The sequence below is a fragment of the Crinia signifera genome, chromosome 6 (genome assembly GCF_055691185.1).
Source record: "Crinia signifera chromosome 6, ASM5569118v1, whole genome shotgun sequence".
NCBI classification, from domain to species: Eukaryota; Metazoa; Chordata; class Amphibia; order Anura; family Myobatrachidae; genus Crinia; species Crinia signifera.
In genome coordinates this window covers 32,734,091-32,755,535 of record NC_139222.1, presented here as the reverse complement: position 1 = coordinate 32,755,535, position 21,445 = coordinate 32,734,091, and the positions used below count along the sequence as shown (strand labels likewise).

Genomic DNA, 21,445 nt, shown 5'->3' with positions numbered 1-21,445 from the left:
TTGCCGCACCAGGCGCTGCTGCCAGGAACATGGTGAAGAAGCTCCTCCAGCGGGATCCATCCAGACGCCTCGGAGCCCATGGAAACATCCGCCGCCACGTGTTCTTTGAGGACATGGACTGGGTCTCTTTGGAGGAACTGAAGCTTGTACCCCCCTACATACCTGCGCCAGTAAGTACCACACAGAACGCCTATGGGCTCCTGGGCAGGGTGGGACTAAATGCTGCACAAGTGTAATGCTGGGTACACACTGGGCGATATACCGTAAGCATGGACAATATCGCTATATAGCGCAAATCATCCAGTGTGTGCGCTCAATGCCGTTAGTGATGCTTCATCCCGCATATCGTTATTGACCTCTCCCTGTGGCCTGTACATGCAGCTCAGTACTGACGGTCTAGTCCACGCCTGCAGGTACGGAGCGGGTGATGTCAGTGTGTATGCGATATATCATGGCTCCCACGTCACCGATGACATAGCTAACAGTATGGACAGCGTGTACCTAGCATAAGACATAGGAGACTATTACTAACATACTCTCGTAGCCAATATTCCAAAGTCAGCTGCAACCCCATCCGCATTCCTTCTGGTGTCAGTCACAGACGCGTTTCCCCAGAGCTTCCTATGTTGTTACGTCGCAGTAACTCAGCGTCTGCAGTAACATTGCTGTAATGTACGGCCTGAGTGACAGGTTCCGACATTTGTGTGACATTTATACGTTATATAGACCACGCTGTAAGAGCCTGACATCTAACCTCTCCATAATGTCTCCAGCTCACTAATTCCAGTGCCAGATGCAGTGATCACTGACACCCCTTTATCTCCTCTCTCTGTAGCCAACCATTACACACGCTGTCTCCAAAAAGCTCAGCTTGGAAAGGATGGAAGCAGCAGAGGCCCAGAGACCACCAATACCAGCCCAAGACCAGGCAGCATTCAGCGGGATCTCGTACATCAGCACCACCTGGAGATCCCTGCCAGGGACATCCGGCCAGTAGGAAGATCAGAGCGAGATGCCATTCTGAGCTCAGCAGCGCTCACACCAACAGCCAGGTAGTATACCACACTGTGTAGGGCAGCACTGGTTTATTACACAGCACACTGATACACACACACACACAGCACTGCACCACTGAGCCTCTCCAGCACACTGATATACACTTAACACTGCACCACTGAGCCCACCCCAGCACACTGATACACACAGCACTGCACCACTGAGCCCCCCCCAAGCACACTGATACACACATAGCACTGCACCACTGAGCCCCCCAGCACAATGATACACACATAACACTGCACCATTGAACCTCCCAGCACACTGATACACACATAGCAATGCACCACTGAGCCCCCCCAGCACAATGATACACACACACAGCACTGCACCACTGAGCACCTGAGCACACTGATCCATACATTGCACTGCCCCACTGAGCCCCCCCCCCAGCACATTGACACACAAATAGCACTGAACCCCCCCAGCACACTGATACACAAATAGCACTGCACCACTAAGGCCCCCAGCACACTGATACACACATAGCACTGCCCCATTGAGCCCCCCAGCACACTAATACACACATAGCACTGCACCATTGAGTCCCCCAGCACACTGATACACACATAGCACTGCACCACTGAGCCCCCCCAGCACACTGATACACACACAGCACTGCACCACTGAGAACCTCAACACAATGATACACACATAGTGCTGCACCATTGACCCCCGAGCACACTGAAACACACATAGCAATGCACCACTGAACCCCCCAGCAAAGTATTACAGAGCACTGCACCACTGAGCCCACCCCCAGTACAATGACACACACACACACCACTGACACATAGCACTGCACCACTGAGCCAACCCCCCCATCTGACTGATACACACACAGTGCTGCACCATTTAGCCCCCCGGCACACTGATACACACATAGCACTGCACCACTGAGCCCACCCCAACACACTGATATGCACTTAACACTGCACCACTGAGCCCACCCCAGCACACCAATACACACAGCACTGCACCACTGACCTCCCAGCAGACTGATACACACATAGCACTGCACCACTGAGCCCCCCAGTACAATGATACACACACACACACAGCACTACTGAACACCTCAGCACAATGATACACACATAGTGCTGCACCATTGAGGGCCCCCCAGTACACTGATTCACACATTGCACTACCCCACTGACCCAGGGATCACCAGGCATCACTCCAGCGGTTGCCCCGAGGGCTTAATCCGGCCCTGGTGGTTGTGTAAGGGCTGGGGCATAATTACTGCAGCCCTGTGTAAGTTATTCTGACCAAACCCCAGTCTCAAGCATACTGTACAGGTCTCCTTGACCCACCCGTACTGTACAGATCTCCTTGACCCACTCCCCCCAGTCACCAGTGTATAGGTCTACCAGCCCATCCACCAGCATATGTCTCCAAGCCCAAACCACAAGCTGTAGCTCCTCCCACATTACCCACAGCTCTGCCCATTCCACTGCACCTATTTTTCTAGACAAATAGCACCACATACATCTCACCAGCCCACTGGCTACAGCTACAGAGCCTCTTAATGCCCAGAGGGAAGGGCGGTCCTTCCAGCCATGGTTCCCCAGAGGTTTCCCCCACAGGGGGGTTTCCTCTTCTGAGTGCTGAAGGACGACTCTTCGTGAGTCACGAGGCTGCCACCATATAGGTCCTCTAGAGGACAACCTTAAAAAAAAAACAAAAAAAAAACTAACAAGTTATCAATAAAAGCTTTGATTCCTTTCCCCCTATATCCGTCTCCTTGTCTTTATTTGAGTTGTAGTTCATGGGGTGGTGTAATCTGGCCGGGAGGGGAGGACATCAGCCATCAGACAGCGTATACATCCAAGTGCATGGTGCAGATGAACGCGTCAATGAACAGAAGATGGATCATGAGGGACGAAGCTTCAGTGGAAGGAAGATAACGTCTTTCTCCTCACAGTCCACTGCAATTTCTCTGATTAGAGATCTGTGTGGAATTAGGCCCAAAGTCATACAGTGACCGCACCAACATCAGAGTATGAACTAAGATCTCACTCAGAGGGGTGCACAGGTTGGTAACAGATTCTGTGTGCAGGACCCCCCACCCCACAGTAACCCTATGGACTCTAACATTAGGATAAGGGACCAGGCCCGCTGTACAACCACATTGTCTGAGACATAGAACCAGCCCCAAAGGGGCCAAAGGTTATGTAATTGTCTTTATACTGTATCTGTGTATACTATGGGCCTCATCCAGAGATGTACACCCGCCAGCCCGATGGGTGATATCTGTGTATACTATGGGCCTCATCCAGAGATGTACACCTGCCAGCCCGATGGGAGATATCTGTGTATACTATGGGCCTCATCCAGAGATGTACACCTGCCAGCCCGATGGGTGATATCTGTGTATACTATGGGCCTCACCCAGAGATGTACACCAGCCAGCCCGATGGGTGATATCTGTGTATACTATGGGCCTCATCCAGAGATGTACATCCGCCAGCCCGATGGGTGATATCTGTGTATACTATGGGCCTCATCCAGAGATGTACACCCGCCAGCCCGATGGGTGATATCTGTATATACTATGGGCCTCATCCAGAGATGTACACCCACTCACCCGATGGGTGATATCTGTGTATACTATGGGCCTCATCCAGAGATGTACACCCGCCAGCACGATGGGTGATATCTGTGTATACTATGGGCCTCACCCAGAGATGTACACTCCCCAGCCCGATGGGTAATATCTGTGTATACTATGGGCCTCACCCAGAGATGTACACCCGCCCACCCGATGGGTGATATCTGTGTATACTATAGGCCTCACCTAGAGATGTACACCCGCCCGCCCGATGGGTGATATCAGTGTATACTATGGGCCTCATCCAGAGATGTACACCCGCTCACCCGATGAGTGATATCTGTGTATACTATAGGCCTCACCCAGAGATGTACACTCCCCAGCCCGATGGGTGATATCTATGTATACTATGGGCCTCACCCAGAGATATACACCCGCCAGCTCGATGGGTGATATCTGTGTATACTATGGGCCTCACCCAGAGATGTACACTCCCCAGCCCGATGGGTAATATCTGTGTATACTATGGGCCTCACCCAGAGATGTACACCTGCCCACCCGATGGGTGATATCTGTGTATACTATAGGCCTCACCTAGAGATGTACACCCGCCCGCCCGATGGGTGATATCAGTGTATACTATGGGCCTCATCCAGAGATGTACACCCGCCAGCCCGATGGGTGATATCTATGTATACTATGGGCCTCACCCAGAGATATACACCCGCCAGCTCGATGGGTGATATCTGTGTATACTATGGGCCTCACCCAGAGATGTACACCTGCCAGCCCGATGGGTGATATCTGTGTATACTATGGGCCTCATCCAGAGATGTACACCCGCCAGCCCGATGGGTGATATCTATGTATACTATGGGCCTCACCCAGAGATGTACACCCGCCAGCTCGATGGGTGATATCTGTGCATACTATGGGCCTCACCCAGAGATGTACACCCGCCAGCTCGATGGGTGATATCTGTGCATACTATGGGCCTCACCCAGAGATGTACACCTGCCAGCTCGATGGGTGATATCTGTGTATACTATGGGCCTCACCCAGAGATGTACACCCGCCAGCCCGATGGGTAATATCTGTGTATACTATGGGCCTCACCCAGAGATGTACACTCCCCAGCCCGATGGGTGATATCTGTGTATACTATGGGCCTCACCCAGAGATGTACACCCGCCAGCCCGATGGGTGATATCTGTGTATACTATGGGCCTCATCCAGAGATGTACACCCGCCAGCCCGATGGGTGATATCTGTGCATACTATGGGCCTCACCCAGAGATGTACACTCCCCAGCCCGATGGGTGATATCTGTGTATACTATGGGCCTCATCCAGAGATGTACACCCCCCAGCCCGATGGGTGATATCTGTGTATACTATGGGCCTCATCCAGAGATGTACACCCGCCAGCTCGATGGGTGATATCTGTGTATACTATGGGCCTCACCCAGAGATGTACACTCCCCAGCCCGATGGGTGATATCTGTGTATACTATGGGCCTCACCCAGAGATGTACACCCGCCAGCCCGATGGGTGATATCTGTGTATACTATGGGCCTCATCCAGAGATGTACACCCGCCAGCTCGATGGGTGATATCTGTGCATACTATGGGCCTCACCCAGAGATATACACCCGCCAGCTCGATGGGTGATATCTGTGTATACTATGGGCCTCACCCAGAGATGTACACCTGCCAGCCCGATGGGTGATATCTGTGTATACTATGGGCCTCACCCAGAGATGTACACTCCCCAGCCCGATGGGTGATATCTGTGTATACTATGGGCCTCACCCAGAGATGTACACCCGCCAGCCCGATGGGTGATATCTGTGTATACTATGGGCCTCATCCAGAGATGTACACCCGCCAGCTCGATGGCCAGCCCGATGGGTGATATCTGTGTATACTATGGGCCTCATCCAGAGATGTACACCCGCCTGCCCGATGGGTGATATCTGTGTATACTATGGGCCTCACCCAGAGATGTACACCCGCCAGCCCGATGGGTGATATCTGTGTATACTATGGGCCTCACCCAGAGATGTTAGTCAGACCTCCTCATTATGGTGTTGGCAGCTGACAGCCATCTAGTGCACTGTTTATACATTTTCTGTGTATTTCTCCCCCATATATGTCTATGACCTCCAACATGTGCCCCCCATATATGTCCCTGACCCCCCACTTGTGCTACTTGTGGGAATAAATGCCCATGTACGGCAGTGGCATGTAAGGTTTGCCATATATGTGCATCTATTCCCATATTTGCCTGTGCCCCGTCATGTGCCTTTTTCCACAGAACCCGCTTCCATTTACGCATCTGCCTCCTTTTGTGCTACCCCAATGTGCCTAACCCACGACCCCCATGTGTGCCCCTCCCTAGGTGCCTTATCCATGACCCCAGGTGTGTCTCTGCACATAGTTGTTCCCCCTAGCGGAGTGTCACCATCTCCTCCATGCTGCACATCATAGATGCGGGATACATGTGTGTTTAGGATGCCCCCAGTAAACCTGATGTGGAGGCGTGTGCCTAGGGGCGGCCGAGCGACCATATTGCCAGCTATTGGATGGTGCACCAGTGATAAATCGCTGGGTGCGTGCTCCTGTTTTTAGCCCCCTAATGGTCGCTAGTCGGAGAAGCTTGCTCCTCCCACCAGCGACTTCCCCCGCCTCTTCTCCCGGCAGCATCAGAGGAATCAGTCTGTAAAACAGCTGTCAAAAGCCTCTTTTTAGTTAAATGAGGTGAAGATTTAGAGGGGAGATAGGCTAGCCACCTAGGATGCCTCTGCCTGAGCCCATGCTGGCCCTGGTGGCTGATCGAGGGGAGAAGCAGCCTAGGCTTTTACCACCAGCCTGAAAGGCAATAGCAAACAGTGCTGGGTAGAGGATGCACCGCTGTGCAGTACAAATCTACCCCACTACTCACGCCCCCTGATCTCCTGCAGCGGCAGTGGCAGCTACATGTGGGTGCAGCAGTATACAGCCTCGTGCGGGAAGATGGCCGCCGGCCTCTCTGAGCAGGGCTGCTGGGATAGGAAGCTCCGTCCCCACCATTATGACGCCTTCCCGCACTGCCGCACTATAATACTGCCGGGGCACCCGCTAGTCAGGTGTCCAGCAGGTAACTCACCCCTGCCACCAAGCGCTGCTGGGTGCGGTCTGGCTGAGCTGCACCTGAAACTCTCGCTGTGGAAACCCCAGCGCAAACCGCAGTGGCGGTGGGGTTTCCCCGGCAGTTCCACGGTGGAGACCGGCAGTGGCAGTTTTTCCCTATAAAATCTAAAGGGACCTATATAGAGAGCCTCTATAAATTGACCCTCAAGGACTTTAAAAACTTGTGCTCTTCACAAAACAAAACAGAATTGAAAGATAACCTCACAAGATACAAAAAGAACACACTTAATAAATTAATAAAAGACACCTCTATCGTAATAAAGCAGGCCAATAAGGGGGGGGGGGGGGTAATTATCCAAAACAGAGAAGCTTTAAGACAGCTGGAGGATGAGGAAGTACATAAAAAACTATCCATAAGCCCCACCCCCAACGTCATTAAATCTTTGAAATTCTTATTGGATAAAGCATTTGAGGCTACTATTATTTCACAGGATGAACTCCGCTTTCTCTTAGCTGAACATCCCATTACCCCAGTATACTATCACCTCCTCAAAATCCACAAGTCCCTCACAGCACCCCCGGGTCGTCCTATTATTTCGGGTGCTGGGTCTTTAACCTCTAATTTATCTCACTATGTCGATACATATTTGCTACCACAGGTGTCCACACTGAGGTCTCACATTAAAGACACGACCCACTTCTTGAATTTGATTAATCAAATAGAGTGGAAAGACTCATACGCATTTATGACCTTGGACGTACAGAGCCTCTATTCTAATATTCCCCATGAATCGGGAGTTAGGGCGGTGGAAAAAAGACTCTATTAAGATGGTGACCTCAGTGTGGAACATATTCAGTTTATTCTAGACTCCATCACTTTCATATTAAATCACAATTATTTTTCTTTTTTAGGCACCCACTACCTTCAAACTATGGGGACGGCCATGGGGACCAGGTTTGCACCCAGCTATGCCAACCTCTACATGGGGGAGGTTGAGGACCTCCTTGTGCGGGGGGGGGGGGGGGGGGGGGCGGCTGGGGGGCGGGCCTGGTCCTCTATGGTCGTTACATAGATGATCTTTTTATTATTTGGGATGGGGATCTGTCTTCAGCACTTTCTTTCATCGCTCACCTTAATTCTAATTTATTTCATCTTAAATTCACATACACATTTCACTAAGATTGACTTTTTGGATGCCAGTTTAGAAATCAGAGAAGGCCGAGTTCATGTCTCTAATTTTAAGAAAACTGTCAATACAAATTCATATTTGCACTATCATCGTGCACATCATCCCTCTTGGAAGATGAACATCCCAAAGGGACAAATGCTTCATTTTAGGCGGAATTGTTCAGATGTACAATCAGATCAAGTGGAAGACTTAGCCAAGTCTTTCGTATAAAGAGGTTACCCTGAACATTTGGTGAAAGGAGCAATATAGGAGGTTAAAAAATACGACAGAGAGACATTACTGGTCCCTAAAAAGAAATCGATTTCCATCCCAAAGGAGAACAGGATGTCTTTTATATCCACCTTTAATTCCCAATACAGGGAGGTTAGGAACATAATTCAGAAAAACTACAATATTTTGAAACAAGATCATACATTGAAAGAAATACTACCGGTCAAACCCTCTTTTATTAAACAAAAAAAAACAGATCACTAAAAATTTTATTGGCTTCTAGCGAACTGAAAGAAGCTAAATGCAACAGTAATAGGGGACCGGACACCTGACACCCCAAGTATGTGGTTGACACAGAATACTCAGGGGTGCTACAAATGTGGCAGAAATTTCTGCATTACCTGTGGGCATATTCAAAATAGAACAAAATCGATTCTAATCAAAGGTGATAAGAATCCCCATGACATTAGGGGCTATATACATTGTAATAGCAATTATGTCATTGATTTATTGGCCTTCAGTTGTGGGGAGAACGACCAGACCTTTGAGAGTGAGATTTCTGGAACACCGTAGAAATGTGACTATCCATCCCCCATAGTGACTATCCCTCCCCCTAGTGACTATCCATCCCCCATTGTGACTATCCATCCCCCATAGTGACTATCCATCCCCCATAGTGACCATCCATCCCCCATAGTGACCATCCATCCCCCATAGTGACCATCCATCCCCCATAGTGACTATCCATCCCCCATAGTGACTATCCATCCCCAATAGTGACTATCCATCCCCCCTAGTGACTATCCATCCCCCATAGTGACTATACATCCCCCATAGTGACTACCCATCCCCCATAGTGACTATCCATCCCCCATAGTGACTACCCATCCCCCATAGTGACTATCCATCCCCCATAGTGACTATCCATCCCCCATAGTGACTACCCATCCCCCATAGTGACTACCCATCCCCCATAGTGACTATACATCCCCTCTACTGACTATACATCCACCCTAGTGACTATCCATCCCCATAGTGACTACCCATCCCCCATAGTGACTATCCATCGCCCCTAGTGCCTATCCCTCCCCCTAGTGACTATCCATCCCCCCTAGTGACCATCTTTCCCCCATAGTGACTATCCATCCCCCATAGTGACTATCCCTCCACCCTAGTGACTATCCATCCCCCCTAGTGACTATCCATCCCCCATAGTGACTATCCATCCCCACTAGTGACTATCCATCCCCCCTAGTGCCTATCCATCCCCCATAGTGACTATCCATCCCCCATAGTGACTATCCATCCCCCCTAGTGACTATACATCCCCTCTACTGACTATACATCCACCCTAGTGTCTATCCATCCCCATAGTGACTACCCATCCTCCATAGTGACTATCCCTCCCCCCTAGTGACTATCCCTCCCCCTAGTGACTATGCCTCCCCCATAGTGACTATCCATCCCCCCTAGTGCCTATCCCTCCCCCTAGTGACTATCCATCCCCCCTAGTGACCATCTATCCCCCATAGTGACTATCCATCCCCCATAGTGACTATCCCTCCACCCTAGTGACTATCCATCCCCCTAGTGACTATCCATCCCCCATAGTGACTATCCATCCCCCCTAGTGCCTATCCATCCCCCATAGTGACTATCCATCCCCCCTAGTGCCTATCCATCCCCCATAGTGACTATCCATCCCCCATAGTGACTATCCATCCCCCCTTGTGCTTATCCATCCCCCATAGTGACTATCCATCCCCCATATTGACTATCCATCCCCCCTAGTGCCTATCCATCCCCCATAGTGACTATCCATCCCCCCTAGTGCCTATCCATCCCCCATAGTGACTATCCATCCCCCATAGTGACTATCCATCCCCCATAGTGCCTATCCATCCCCCATAGTGACTATCCATCCCCCCTAGTGCCTATCCATCCCCCTAGTGACTATCCCTCCCCCTAGTGACTATCCATCCCCACTAGTGACCATTCATTCCCCATAGTGACTATCCCTCCCCCATAGTGACTATCCATCCCCCATAGTGACTATCCATCCCCCCTAGTGCCTATCCATCCCCCATAGTGACTACCCATCCCCAATAGTGACTATCCATCCCCCCTAGTGCCTATCCATCCCCCATAGTGACTATCCATCCCCCCTAGTGACTATCCATCCCCCCTAGTGACTATCCCTCCCCCTAGTGACTATCCATCCCCACTAGTGACCATCCATCCCCCATAGTGACTATCCCTCCTCCCTAGTGACTATCCCTCCCCCATAGTGACTATCCATCCTCCATTGTGACTATCCATCCCCTCTACTGACTATCCATCCCCCATAGTGACTATCCATCCCCCCTAGTGCCTATCCCTCCCCCTAGTGACTATCCATCCCCCCTAGTGACCATCCATCCCCCATAGTGACTATCCATCCCCCATAGTGACTATCCCTCCACCCTAGTGACTATCCCTCCACTCTAGTGACTATCCATCCCCCCTAGTGACTATCCATCCCCCCTAGTGACTATCCATCCCCCATGACTATCCATCCCCCCTAGTGACTATCCATCCCCCATAGTGACTATCCATCCCCACTAGTGACTATCCCTCCCCAATAGTGCCTGTCCCTCCCCCTAGTGACTATCCCTCCCCCTAGTGACTATCCATCCCCCATAGTGACTATCCATCGCCACTAGTGACTATCCATCCCCACTAGTGACTAATTATCCCCCATAGTTCCTATCCATCCCCACTAGTTCCCATCCATCCCCACTAGTGACTATCCCTCCCCCCTAGTGACTATCCATCCCCCATAGTGACTATCCATCTCCCCTAGTGACTATCCATCCCCACTAGTGACTATCCATCCCCCATAGTGACTATCCCTCCCCCTAGTGACTATCCATCCCCCATAGTGACTATCCATCGCCACTAGTGACTATCCATCCCCACTAGTGACTAATTATCCCCCATAGTGACTATCCATCCCCACTAGTTCCTATCCATCCCCACTAGTTCCCATCCATCCCCACTAGTGACTATCCCTACCCCCTAGTGACTATCCATCCCCCATAGTGACTATCCATCTCCCCTAGTGACTATCCATCCCCACTAGTGACTATCCATCCCCCATAGTGACTATCCCTCCCCCTAGTGACTATCCATCCCCCATAGTGACTATCCATCGCCACTAGTGACTATTCATCCCCACTAGTGACTAATTATTCCTCATAGTGACTATCCATCCCCACTAGTTCCTATCCATCCCCACTAGTTCCTTTCCATCCCCACTAGTGACTAGCCCTCCCCCTAGTGACTATTCATCCCCCATAGTGACTATCCATCCCCCCTAGTGACTATCAATCCCCACTAGTGACTATCCATCCCCCATAGTGACTATCCATCCCACCTAGTGACTATGCATCCCCCAAAGTGACTATCCATCACCTCCCCCATACACATACAGATATCGGCCTCCGGTCCCAGACCACACTCACCTTCTTGTAACTCTTCCCAAGTTGACAGTGTCTGTGCTCTCCGAGAACACTGGTAACCGAGCCGCCATCCATCATGGGCCAGTGGGGCTCCCATTTTCTTCTGCTGCCATCCTTCTTCCACCCCTGGAATCACCGACCCCATCTTCTTCCTCCTCCCTCAGCAAGCCAACACAAGTACCTGGGTATAAGACCAAGACTGCATGTGAGAGGAGCCACACTCTGGGGGTACATATTCTGGGGTCTGCGGGGTGTATATAGTTACAGAGCTGGGTGGGAGGATGTGTGGGGAACACAGGCACCAGTCACAGCACTTCCTGCAGCTCAGAGGGACTGATGAGGGAGGATGTAAGCCCCTGGCCAGGCTGATAGTGTCCTGTCTTCCAGTGCACAGGATGTGGTCGCTATAACTGCCCTGTGTCACACAGCAGTCTGGGCAACGCTGCTCTTGTCCTGTCACCTGTCAGAGGGGTCAGTGTCCGAGGCAGGCGTAGACCACAAGAGTGGCGCTGAGGCATGCCAGGCTGCGGCGCCCTCCCCAGCCTGGCGCCTCACACAGCAGCGCACTCAGCGTAATGGTAGGACAGACCCTGCTGATAGGTACAGGCTGCAGATGGGAGGGTTAAGGACAGGTTACAGGGGGTGGAGGGATAGGCTGTGGAAGTTTTTTTTATTTTTGGGGGGTGATGAAAGGGGGGGGGGGGAACCAAATGAGTAGTAAGTAAGATTACCTAACCCCTGTCAGGATTCCCTCCTTCGGGATGCCGGTGTCGGTATTCTGTATGCCGGCATCCCAGACGCCAGTCACCTGTATGTATCAGAAGTGTGAGTGTAATGTGCGTGTGTATATAACAGTGGTGGCATCAGTGCAGCCCCCTCTTATTACACACAGATCACTGCATACAGCTGCTTATGTGATCAGTGTATTGTTTCACCACAGCACCCACTCCCATTCCCCCCCCCCCCTATACAGCAGCAGTGACATGTGACATAATATCAGTAATAATACGGACAATATAATAACCCCAATAATTATTGTGTATAAAACTAATAATAGACATAAAAACAACAAATGAGCATAAATGAGAGAGAAATGTGAGAGCTGAGGGGACACCGGCCGCAGGGAGCCAGCCCCGCCCACATCACACACACTGACCTGCTCTCCCTGAGGGCCGCCTGCTCTGCCGCCACCGCGCTACCTCTCCTCCACACAGCGGCTGGGCCCGGGTGCTGACAGGTGCCTCCAGGGCCATTCCCATGCCCGGTACCGGGAGTCTTCTCCTCCTCTGTCACCGCAGCAGCCCGGGCGGGAACCTGCCCTACAGTGACGCAGCATCACACACACAGCGCCGCCCCCGGGGAACTCTGCCCCTAGTGGCTGCTGGGCGGAACTGCAGCTGCCTCCGTCATGTGTGCGGCTCCCTGTCATGCTGCTGCTGCTGGGCCGGGCGGGGGCGCATTCGCAGCGAGAGAAGCAGCCGGCAGTAGCAGTCAGTGTATCCGGCGGGAGGAGTCCAGCATCTCCCTGTGTACAGCCTGTCCGCAGCCCCGCTTCACCAGACCACCAGATTGCAGGGAGCCCAGCAGCAGCAGGGTGGATGATCGGAGCCGTGCTCAGCCCAGCCGCAGCCCAGGGGAGACTGACACCCTGATTCCCCACCATGATATATATAGTGACAAGTGGCCCTAGCCCTGGTACCGCCGGCATGGACACCAGACAGGCGGCAGGAGGGAGTATGCGGCAGATGCTGAGAGAGGCGCCTGTGGTAAGTCCTAACAAGAGCTCTGCATGGGATGGAGGAGATGTGAGAGGCAGAGGCTCTTCTGTACCCTCCCCCATACCTCCCAACTTGTAGCTTTTAGTGAAGAGGGACACTGGTAGGTAGGGATGGGTAATCATATGATGTTTCATCGACAACATCGGATTTATGGTTCCAATGTTCGATGTTTAACCCAATCCAATGTTTCCTCAACGTCACTAGATTTATCGATGTTTTTCTCAATTTTCCAATGTTTATTTTTCTTTTGTGTGTCACTATGTGGTGCTGTCACACCTTGTTTTATATTCATTGACAACTTAAAACACAGATACAAAACAGTAACACACACAGGGCCAGATGCACTAAGCTGATGACCGGCGATGTGTAGCGGGACTCCCCTCCCTCCCTGCACCCTTACCTGGCTGTAAGGGCTCCGTTTCCTCCTCCCTGCACCCGGAAGCTGTGCAGGGAGGAGGAGGTCACTGTCTGGGCAGCACAGCAGGAGGCTGCCCGGACACAGGGGAGGGGAGGGCAGCGCGGATCGACTGGGGACGGCAGGGGATGCTAAGAGAAGCCCATAGGCAGCGGCGTAGCTAAGTTTTGGGTGCCCCGCCACCACCCCGCCAAGCACCCATCGCCCATGCAAACCCGCCCAATCCCCCGCAGCCTTACCTATCGCGCTGAGCCCGGCGGCTCCGTTCTTCTGCTGAGGACCACCACAAAATGGCCACCCCCATACAGCAGACAGTTTCAGAGAACTGTGTGCTATATGGGGGCAGCCATTTTGTGGTGGTCCTCAGCAGAAGAACGGAGCTGCCGGGACCAGCGAGATAGGTAAGGCTGCGGGGGATTGGGGGGGGTTTGCATGGGCGACCGGTGCTTGGCGGGGGGGCTGCGGTGCTATAGTTACGCCGCTGCCCATAGGCTTCCATGGGATTACGCCAGTTCTAGATAGCGTAACCCATGGAAGCCTATGGGTGGGCGGTGGGGCTTTGCTGGCTATGAAAATGCGGTAAAAACCCAGAAAACAGGGTTTTTACGGCATTTTTAGTTTGGTGAATCTCGCCCTATGTGAGAAAGATTGCAGAGGATAGCTAGTTTATCCGAAGCAACATAAGCTTACCAGCATGGGCATGTAACGGAATCATATACACTGGCATGTGGGGGGTGAGGTTTTAAGGGGAGGAACATTGTGTGAAGGGAGTACTGATTTGATTGGTTGATGGAATATCAGGGGAGTGGCTCTACATCTGATATATGCCTATGATCTAGAAGGTTCCATCTCTTTTCAGTCAGATTCGTTGTGCTGATAAGTATATTGTTGAAGTGGTTAAATACTGCTCATATTGTATCATCTTTCTGTTTTCACTTTTCTTTTTCTTTCTCTGCTAAATCTCTCATCTATATTCTAATCTGTATTTCTTCCTATTTGTTATATTCTCTCCTTCATCTATCCATATTGCATTTGCTGGGCCTGAGCATTTGCCGTGTCCCCTTGCGCTGTATAGGCACCGGGTCACGTCACAGTGTAATTAGCAGTTTAACTTCCGCGGGTCGCTTAGGTTTGCGGCGCTGGGCCTCCTGGTCACAGTGATGCCGGTAGTTTATCGCAGCAGCGACGCGGCCTGTGATGGAGCCTCTAAAGCTGCGGGCGCCATTAATCGCGGGTCCTTCTGGCCGAGTCCGGGCTGGGACATCTGCAGGTTTCGGCTGTGCAGCGGAGTATCTCTCTGGCGCCGTTCATACTGGCGGGGTCCGGTTAGGTGCTGGGGCTGCTATGCTGTATCCTGCTTAGCCCCGTCAGTTAGGGTTTATAGACACACTATGCGGGGCCGGGTTACCCCAGGCCGGGGGCGGTATTTCAGTTAATCTTGTACAAGCATTTGCACGGCTTTGGCTTTAAGTAACAGGAATGATTTTTAGCCTTTCCAGCATGTTTGGTAGGGAAATCTGCGGAGCTATTGGCCCCCATTATTAGAGGGAGTATTTCTCTTGTTACCATTCCTTTGTGTTTTATTCAGGACTTATGGTATATTATTTTATAATATACAGTAGATAGAGGTTGCTATCTATGTCATTTAGATTTGTTTCCTGCGGGTGGCATTGGTAGGATTTTATGTCTGATATTGGCGCCATTTTAGAGTTCAAGTCGGCCACTGGCGGCGCTGGTACGAGATCTGCCAAAATCTTAAAGCGCAACGGTATATGCTGCGCTATATAAGAAACGGTAAATAAATGAAATATTTTCCCATGGTGGTAGCTGGTAGGGATGTATGCCACAGGACAATATGTCGCCTATGCATACTGGTGGCAGCCATTTTACTTGCTGTCTGCTGTTTTGTACATCAGATCTTCAGTAATCAGTGGGGAACTTTGGTCCATGGTTATGCGGTTATTAGCTGTTCCCTCGTGACCTTTGACTGCAATGTCGGCATTATTTCCCCTCTGGCAATAGCTGGGCATGCGTATGGTAATCCGGCCGTGACGCACGTGTGGGGGGCGGACAGCTGACCTAGCATTCGGACGGTGTGGGCGATCCGTATGGTAGGCGGGGCTAAGAACACTGGGTAGCCGTCAGAAATACGCATCCGACCGAGTCAACTAGAATAAGGGCCACAGTGTATTTGCTCATGTATACAGAAGCGATCGTCTGTTCTTTGTTTTCCAGCTCACATTTAGTAAATGCCTATTGTGCCTTACTTCATTTTCCTCATTGTGGCTACATTGCAGATGTTTCTTTTTCCAATATAACCTGTATAATTACTCGCTGTTTCCTAGTCTGTTACCACTGACAGATATTCTAGTAGTATTTCCTAATACTGCTGCTGCATTTAGCGTTCCAGATGAAAACGTGAAGTTTCAGCTCCATCTCCACTAAATAAATGCTAAGATTCTGGCCCTGCTAATCTTACATATATGAGCACCGGTGGTATATGAATTGCTTCATGCAAATAAGGCCAGTTACCCAATCATTTAAAAAATAAATGAATTTAGTGATTGCGATGCTCTGATTTTAATTTTAGACCTTAGGGCTTTTCTTAGGTGCATTAGACCCCCCAATCCTTAATCCAGCTCTATCTGATTGGTTTACTTGCCGATACTGTTGCCAACATCACACTTTATCCTAGAGTTTCCCAAAATATGCCTAATACCCCTTTCACATCAGCCTAAATTCCCGGGTTGGGTCCGGGAACAACCCCGGACTAGCTCTGGTGTGAAAGGTTCCAGGGACAAATTCCCGGGTTAATTTGCCAGCAATTCAACCCTGGTAGGTAGCAGGGTTGCTCCCGGGTCCTTCCAGGGTTACTGGCTGGTGTGAAAGATGCAGGGACATGTCCCTGCTTCCCGTGTTGCCTCTGCTAGTGCTGATTTGCTAGCAGGGCAACTTCCTGTTGTGGTGGACACTCACAGACACGCCCAGAGTGCAGGGAGACACTGTGCATGTTCTGTGGCTCCACAGACCCCAGAAGTGCATTTTAACCCCTGAAAGCCTGCAATGTGTGCCATGTCTTGGACAAATGAGGAGGTGAGGGAGCTATTAATCATTAGAGGGGAAGATGCTTTCATATGCCTTTTAATTTGTTTTATACAAGTAAACAAAGGCTGAAACACTACAAATGTTTTGTGTCTTAATTATTAATAATCTAATGTGAGCCTAAAAAAGGCCATTTTCAATGCTATTCTCATAGAAATGCAGGGTCATCCCGGGTTCAGTGTGAAAGGTGCCGACCCGGGTTGTCCCTGCTTCAAAAGCATGTGTGAATGGGTCCCAACCCGGGAATGTCCCTGCTTGTCCCGGGAATGTAATTCCCGGGTTTGTCTCTGCATTTCTGGTGTGAAAGGGGTATTACAGTCCAAGTTTTAACCCCTTCATGACAGAGCCCTTTTTTTCAAATCTGACATGTATCACTTAAGTGGGGATAACTTTTTTTTGCTTTTACTTATCCCAGTGATTTTGAGATTGTTTTCTCGTGACACATTGTACTTCAAGTTAGTGGTAAATTTGGGTCGATACAGTCTGTGTTTTTTTGTGAAAAATACCAAAATATCGTGAAAAAATGGAAAATTTAGCAATATGCAAAATGTCACATTTTCTGCTTGTGAGACAAATAATCATACCACTCAAAATAGTTAATAACTAACAAAGACCATATGTCTACTTTATGTTGCAATCATTATTTCAACTTCCTTTTAATTTTTTTGGACACTAGGAGGCTTCAAATATGACTAGCAAATTCTCAAATTTTCAAGAAAATTTCAAACACTGATTTTTTTAGGGACCAGTTCAGTTCTGATGTGACTTTGAGGGACTTGTATGTGAGACACCCCCATAAATGATGCCATTTCAAAAACTGCACCCCTCACAGTATTCAAAACAGCATTTTGGAAGTTTGTTAACCCTTTAGGTGTTTCACAGGAATTAAAACAAAGTGTAGGTGAAATTTCAAAATTTCATTTTTTTTTCGGATTTTCAATTTTAATACATTTTTCTAAGGAACACAGTACATTTTACTAGAGAAATGTGACTAAAAATTGATTCCCCCAATTCTTTGGTTTTCATAAATATCCTATATGTGGCCCTAGTGTGCACGGTGACCAAACCACAGGCTTCATAATAGAAGGAGCACCTACTTGATTTTGGAGACTCCTTTTTATGAGATTATTTTTTAGGCACCATGTAGGTTTCTAGGCACCATAAGATGCTAAAAGTTAGGAACCCCCCCACAAGTGACCCCATTTTGCAAACTACACCCCTCAGGGAATTCATCTAGGGGTATAGTGTACATTTCAAACCCCCAGGGGTTTCACCAATTGTGGTACAACTGGGCAGTGAAAATGAAAAAAAATAATTTTTCATTTTCACAGCTCAGTTGTATCAAAATTGGTGAAACCCCGGGGGGTTTGAAATGTACTCTATACCCCTAGATGAATTCCCTGAGGGGTGTAGTTTGCAAAATGGGGTCACTTGTGGGGGGGTTCCACTGTATGGGTGTTTCGGGGGTCATTCAACCAGAATCTGTGCTGCAAAATCCAAAAATCACTCCTTCCCTTCTGAGTCCTGCCATGCACCCAACTGGTATTTTTTGGTCACATGTGAGGCATTGCCGTACCCGGGAGAAATTGGGGCACAGATTTTGGGGTGCTTTGTCTCCTTCATTCCTTGTGAAAATGAAAAATTTTGAGCCAGATCTGCATTTTTGTGTAAAAAAATTTAATTTTTTACACAAAAATGCAGTTCTGGCTCAAAATTTTTAATTTTCACAAGGAATGAAGGAGACAAAGCACCCCAAAATCTGTGCCCCAATTTCTCCCGGGTACGGCAATGCCTCACATGTGACCAAAAAATACCAGTTGGGTGCATGGCAGGACTCAGAAGGGAAGGAGTGATTTTTGGTGGTGGAATGAATGGCGGGTGCTATGTCGCATTAGCAAGACCCCCGAAGCACCAATACAGTGGAACCCCCCCACAAGTGACCCCATTTTGGTCACCAGCTTTGGGAGGGGGGCTGGCGCTGCGGCTGGCGGGGGGGTGGGAGGGGTGCTGGCGCTGCGGCAGCCGGGTGGGTGGGAGGGAGGGGGGCTGCCGGGTGGGAGGGGGGGGGGGGGCTGGCGATCGTTGGTGATCGGTGCGGTATACGCACACACACACACACACACACACACATATATATATATATATATATATATATATATGTGTGTATATATATATATATATATATATACATATATATACATATATATACACACACATATATATATATATATATATATATGTGTGTGTATATATATATATATATATATATACACACATTTGCACATTTTTTAATTTTAATTTATTTTTAACTTTTCCAGCAGCAGCATGATGCTGCTGCTGCTGCTGCTGCTACTGCTGCTGCGGGGGGGAGGGGGGAGGAGGGGAGCGCAGCGTGCGCTCCGGACGTAGCGGTGGAGCCGCTGGAGCTGCTGCTGCTGCCGGGTGAGTGCCCGGCGGGTGGGAGGGGGGTGCTGCCGCTCGGTGGTGATCGGTGCTGCACCGATCACCACCGTTTTCTGTGTTACCGAGCGGCTTAGCCGCCGGTAACACAGGAAACGCTGTGATTGACTGTTCAGATTTGAACAGCCAATCACAGCGATCGCCGACCGGGGGGGGCACCCCTGCCCCCCCTGGGCGACGAGGGGGGATGTCTGCTGTCAGGGACAGCAGACATCTCCTAACTGTCACCGCGTCTATAGACGCAGTGACAGTTAGAATCCATGACGTACATGTACGTCAAATGTCGGGAAGTACTTCCCGACCATGACGTACATGTACGTCAAATGTCGTGAAGGGGTTAAGGATAGCCATGCTTGAGTCCAGGCGTTTAAATCAAAATGAGTAATGTAGTTAAGTCATCTGTGCTCGCACGTGGACATCCTTAAAACCTGGCCAGTAATTATGGAGTTTGGGAAATTCTGCCTTAGCCTATAACACTGTTTTTCTGTATCTCGTGTGGTGTTAATTCCATGATGTAATCGCAAGACCTGTGACACAATGTAATGTAATATTTTGGAACTCTATAAATCATGATAAAATTAATATTTTACACTGCATCAGCTAATGTTAGCCCACATTTATTTATACACACGTAAAACAATAATAAACAAATCTAAAATAATGACAGAGACCTATTGGTGAGGAAAATCGTCAGGGTTACTAATTACTAGCTGAAGTACCCGGCGATACCCAAATGATCAAGTTATTAAGTTATCATTAAGTTCGGTGTAACTGTCACCATAATAATAATTAGCAGCTTAGCAGCTCTTCCAACACACCCATGAGGTGGCTGCTCAATGTCGTTTTTTTTGTGGGGTGTCGCCATTAGCCCTAATCCCCAGCTTGTTACCGTCAATTCCCTCCAGAAAAATGATTGCAAAAACTGGAGGGATCAGGAACAAGTCTTTAACAATCATTTGATTGTTTGCAAAAAAAAGAATAGGATTAAAAGAAAAGGAGTAAAAGAAAAGATGTAAAAATTTATTAATAATATTAAATAGGAACTTACCGCTTTAGACCTTTGATCTTACATTTTGGGTGTTCTGATTCGCTGGGGAGCCATCAGGTGAGGTGGGAGAGAAGGTCCAGGCTGAAGAGTCCCTCGCGGCACAGAGGGCAGGTGTTGTTGACCTTCAGCCATTCTGTAAGACAGGGAGCATGGAAGGTGTGGTGGCAGTGTGACAAAGCCATTTCCGTTCCTACCTCAATGTCCGAGATGCAGATGGCGCAGTGCTCTGGTTTCTCTCCTTCCGCAATGGTGTGTCTGCAGAAGGTGGGGAGACGGGGCTTGAAGAACTGCAGGAATATTTCCAGCAGGAGGCGATTTGGTCTCACAGCCTCCGCCTGATGGTCACTGCCACTGGGCTCATGTCCTCCTCTTCCTCTCCGTCCAGATCTTCCTCTTCCCGACGATGGTCCAGATCTTCTTCCTGATCGACTCCCATCGGATGGTCTGCGGCGTCCTGACCTCAGCCAAGCCTCTCTGATGTTCCGGCTGGGTCCATCTAAAATGATATTTCATATATTGTAGATATAACAAATAGCCATATGTGACATGTGAGGATCGGATATTGCTGTGTACAATAAGAGATCCAGCAATAACATCATTATATATATTAAATTACCATACAACTGAAATACAGAGCTGCAGCAGTATGCGTGTATGGTTGCAGGCCCCAATGTTTAGCGCTTCCTGATCTGTACCTAACAGCATGGGAGGTGCCAGCCAGTAACACAGGGACACTGGCCAACCACCACTGCTATAATCCCTCCCACTACAAAGGACAGGTGCCCATACACTAGTAAGATTTATCATCAGATCTGGCTGGTTGGGACAAAAACATGGTGATGGATGAGTGACAGTTTGTCGGTTTTCCAGCATTTCCAAGCTGTCAGCTGTCATTTGCTCTCATCCATAACCATGTTTTTGTTCCAACCAGCCAGATCTGAAGATAAATCTGCGTGTGTATGGCCACTAAAATATTTAATTTACTGAACAAACTTTTTACTGA

General features: G+C 49.5%; 1 protein-coding gene across 1 annotated transcript; it reads left to right on the top strand.

The window, feature by feature from the left end:
* On the top strand, positions 1–1,451 carry LOC146006898 (protein kinase C delta type-like). Its single transcript, XM_083145341.1, has 2 exons — positions 1–170; positions 836–1,451. Exons 1-2 carry the CDS (start codon positions 30–32, stop codon positions 995–997), a joined length of 303 nt encoding a protein of 100 aa, XP_083001467.1. The 5' UTR covers positions 1–29; the 3' UTR covers positions 998–1,451.
* The last annotated feature ends 19,994 nt before the right edge of the window (positions 1,452–21,445 follow it).

Coding starts and splice junctions, on each gene's coding strand:
- LOC146006898 (XM_083145341.1), top strand. CDS start 30: ATGGTGAAGAAGCTCCTCCAGCGGGATCCATCCAGACGCCTCGGAGCC. Junction 171..835: donor CCCCCTACATACCTGCGCCA/GTAAGTACCACA, acceptor CTCTCTCTGTAG/CCAACCATTACACACGCTGT.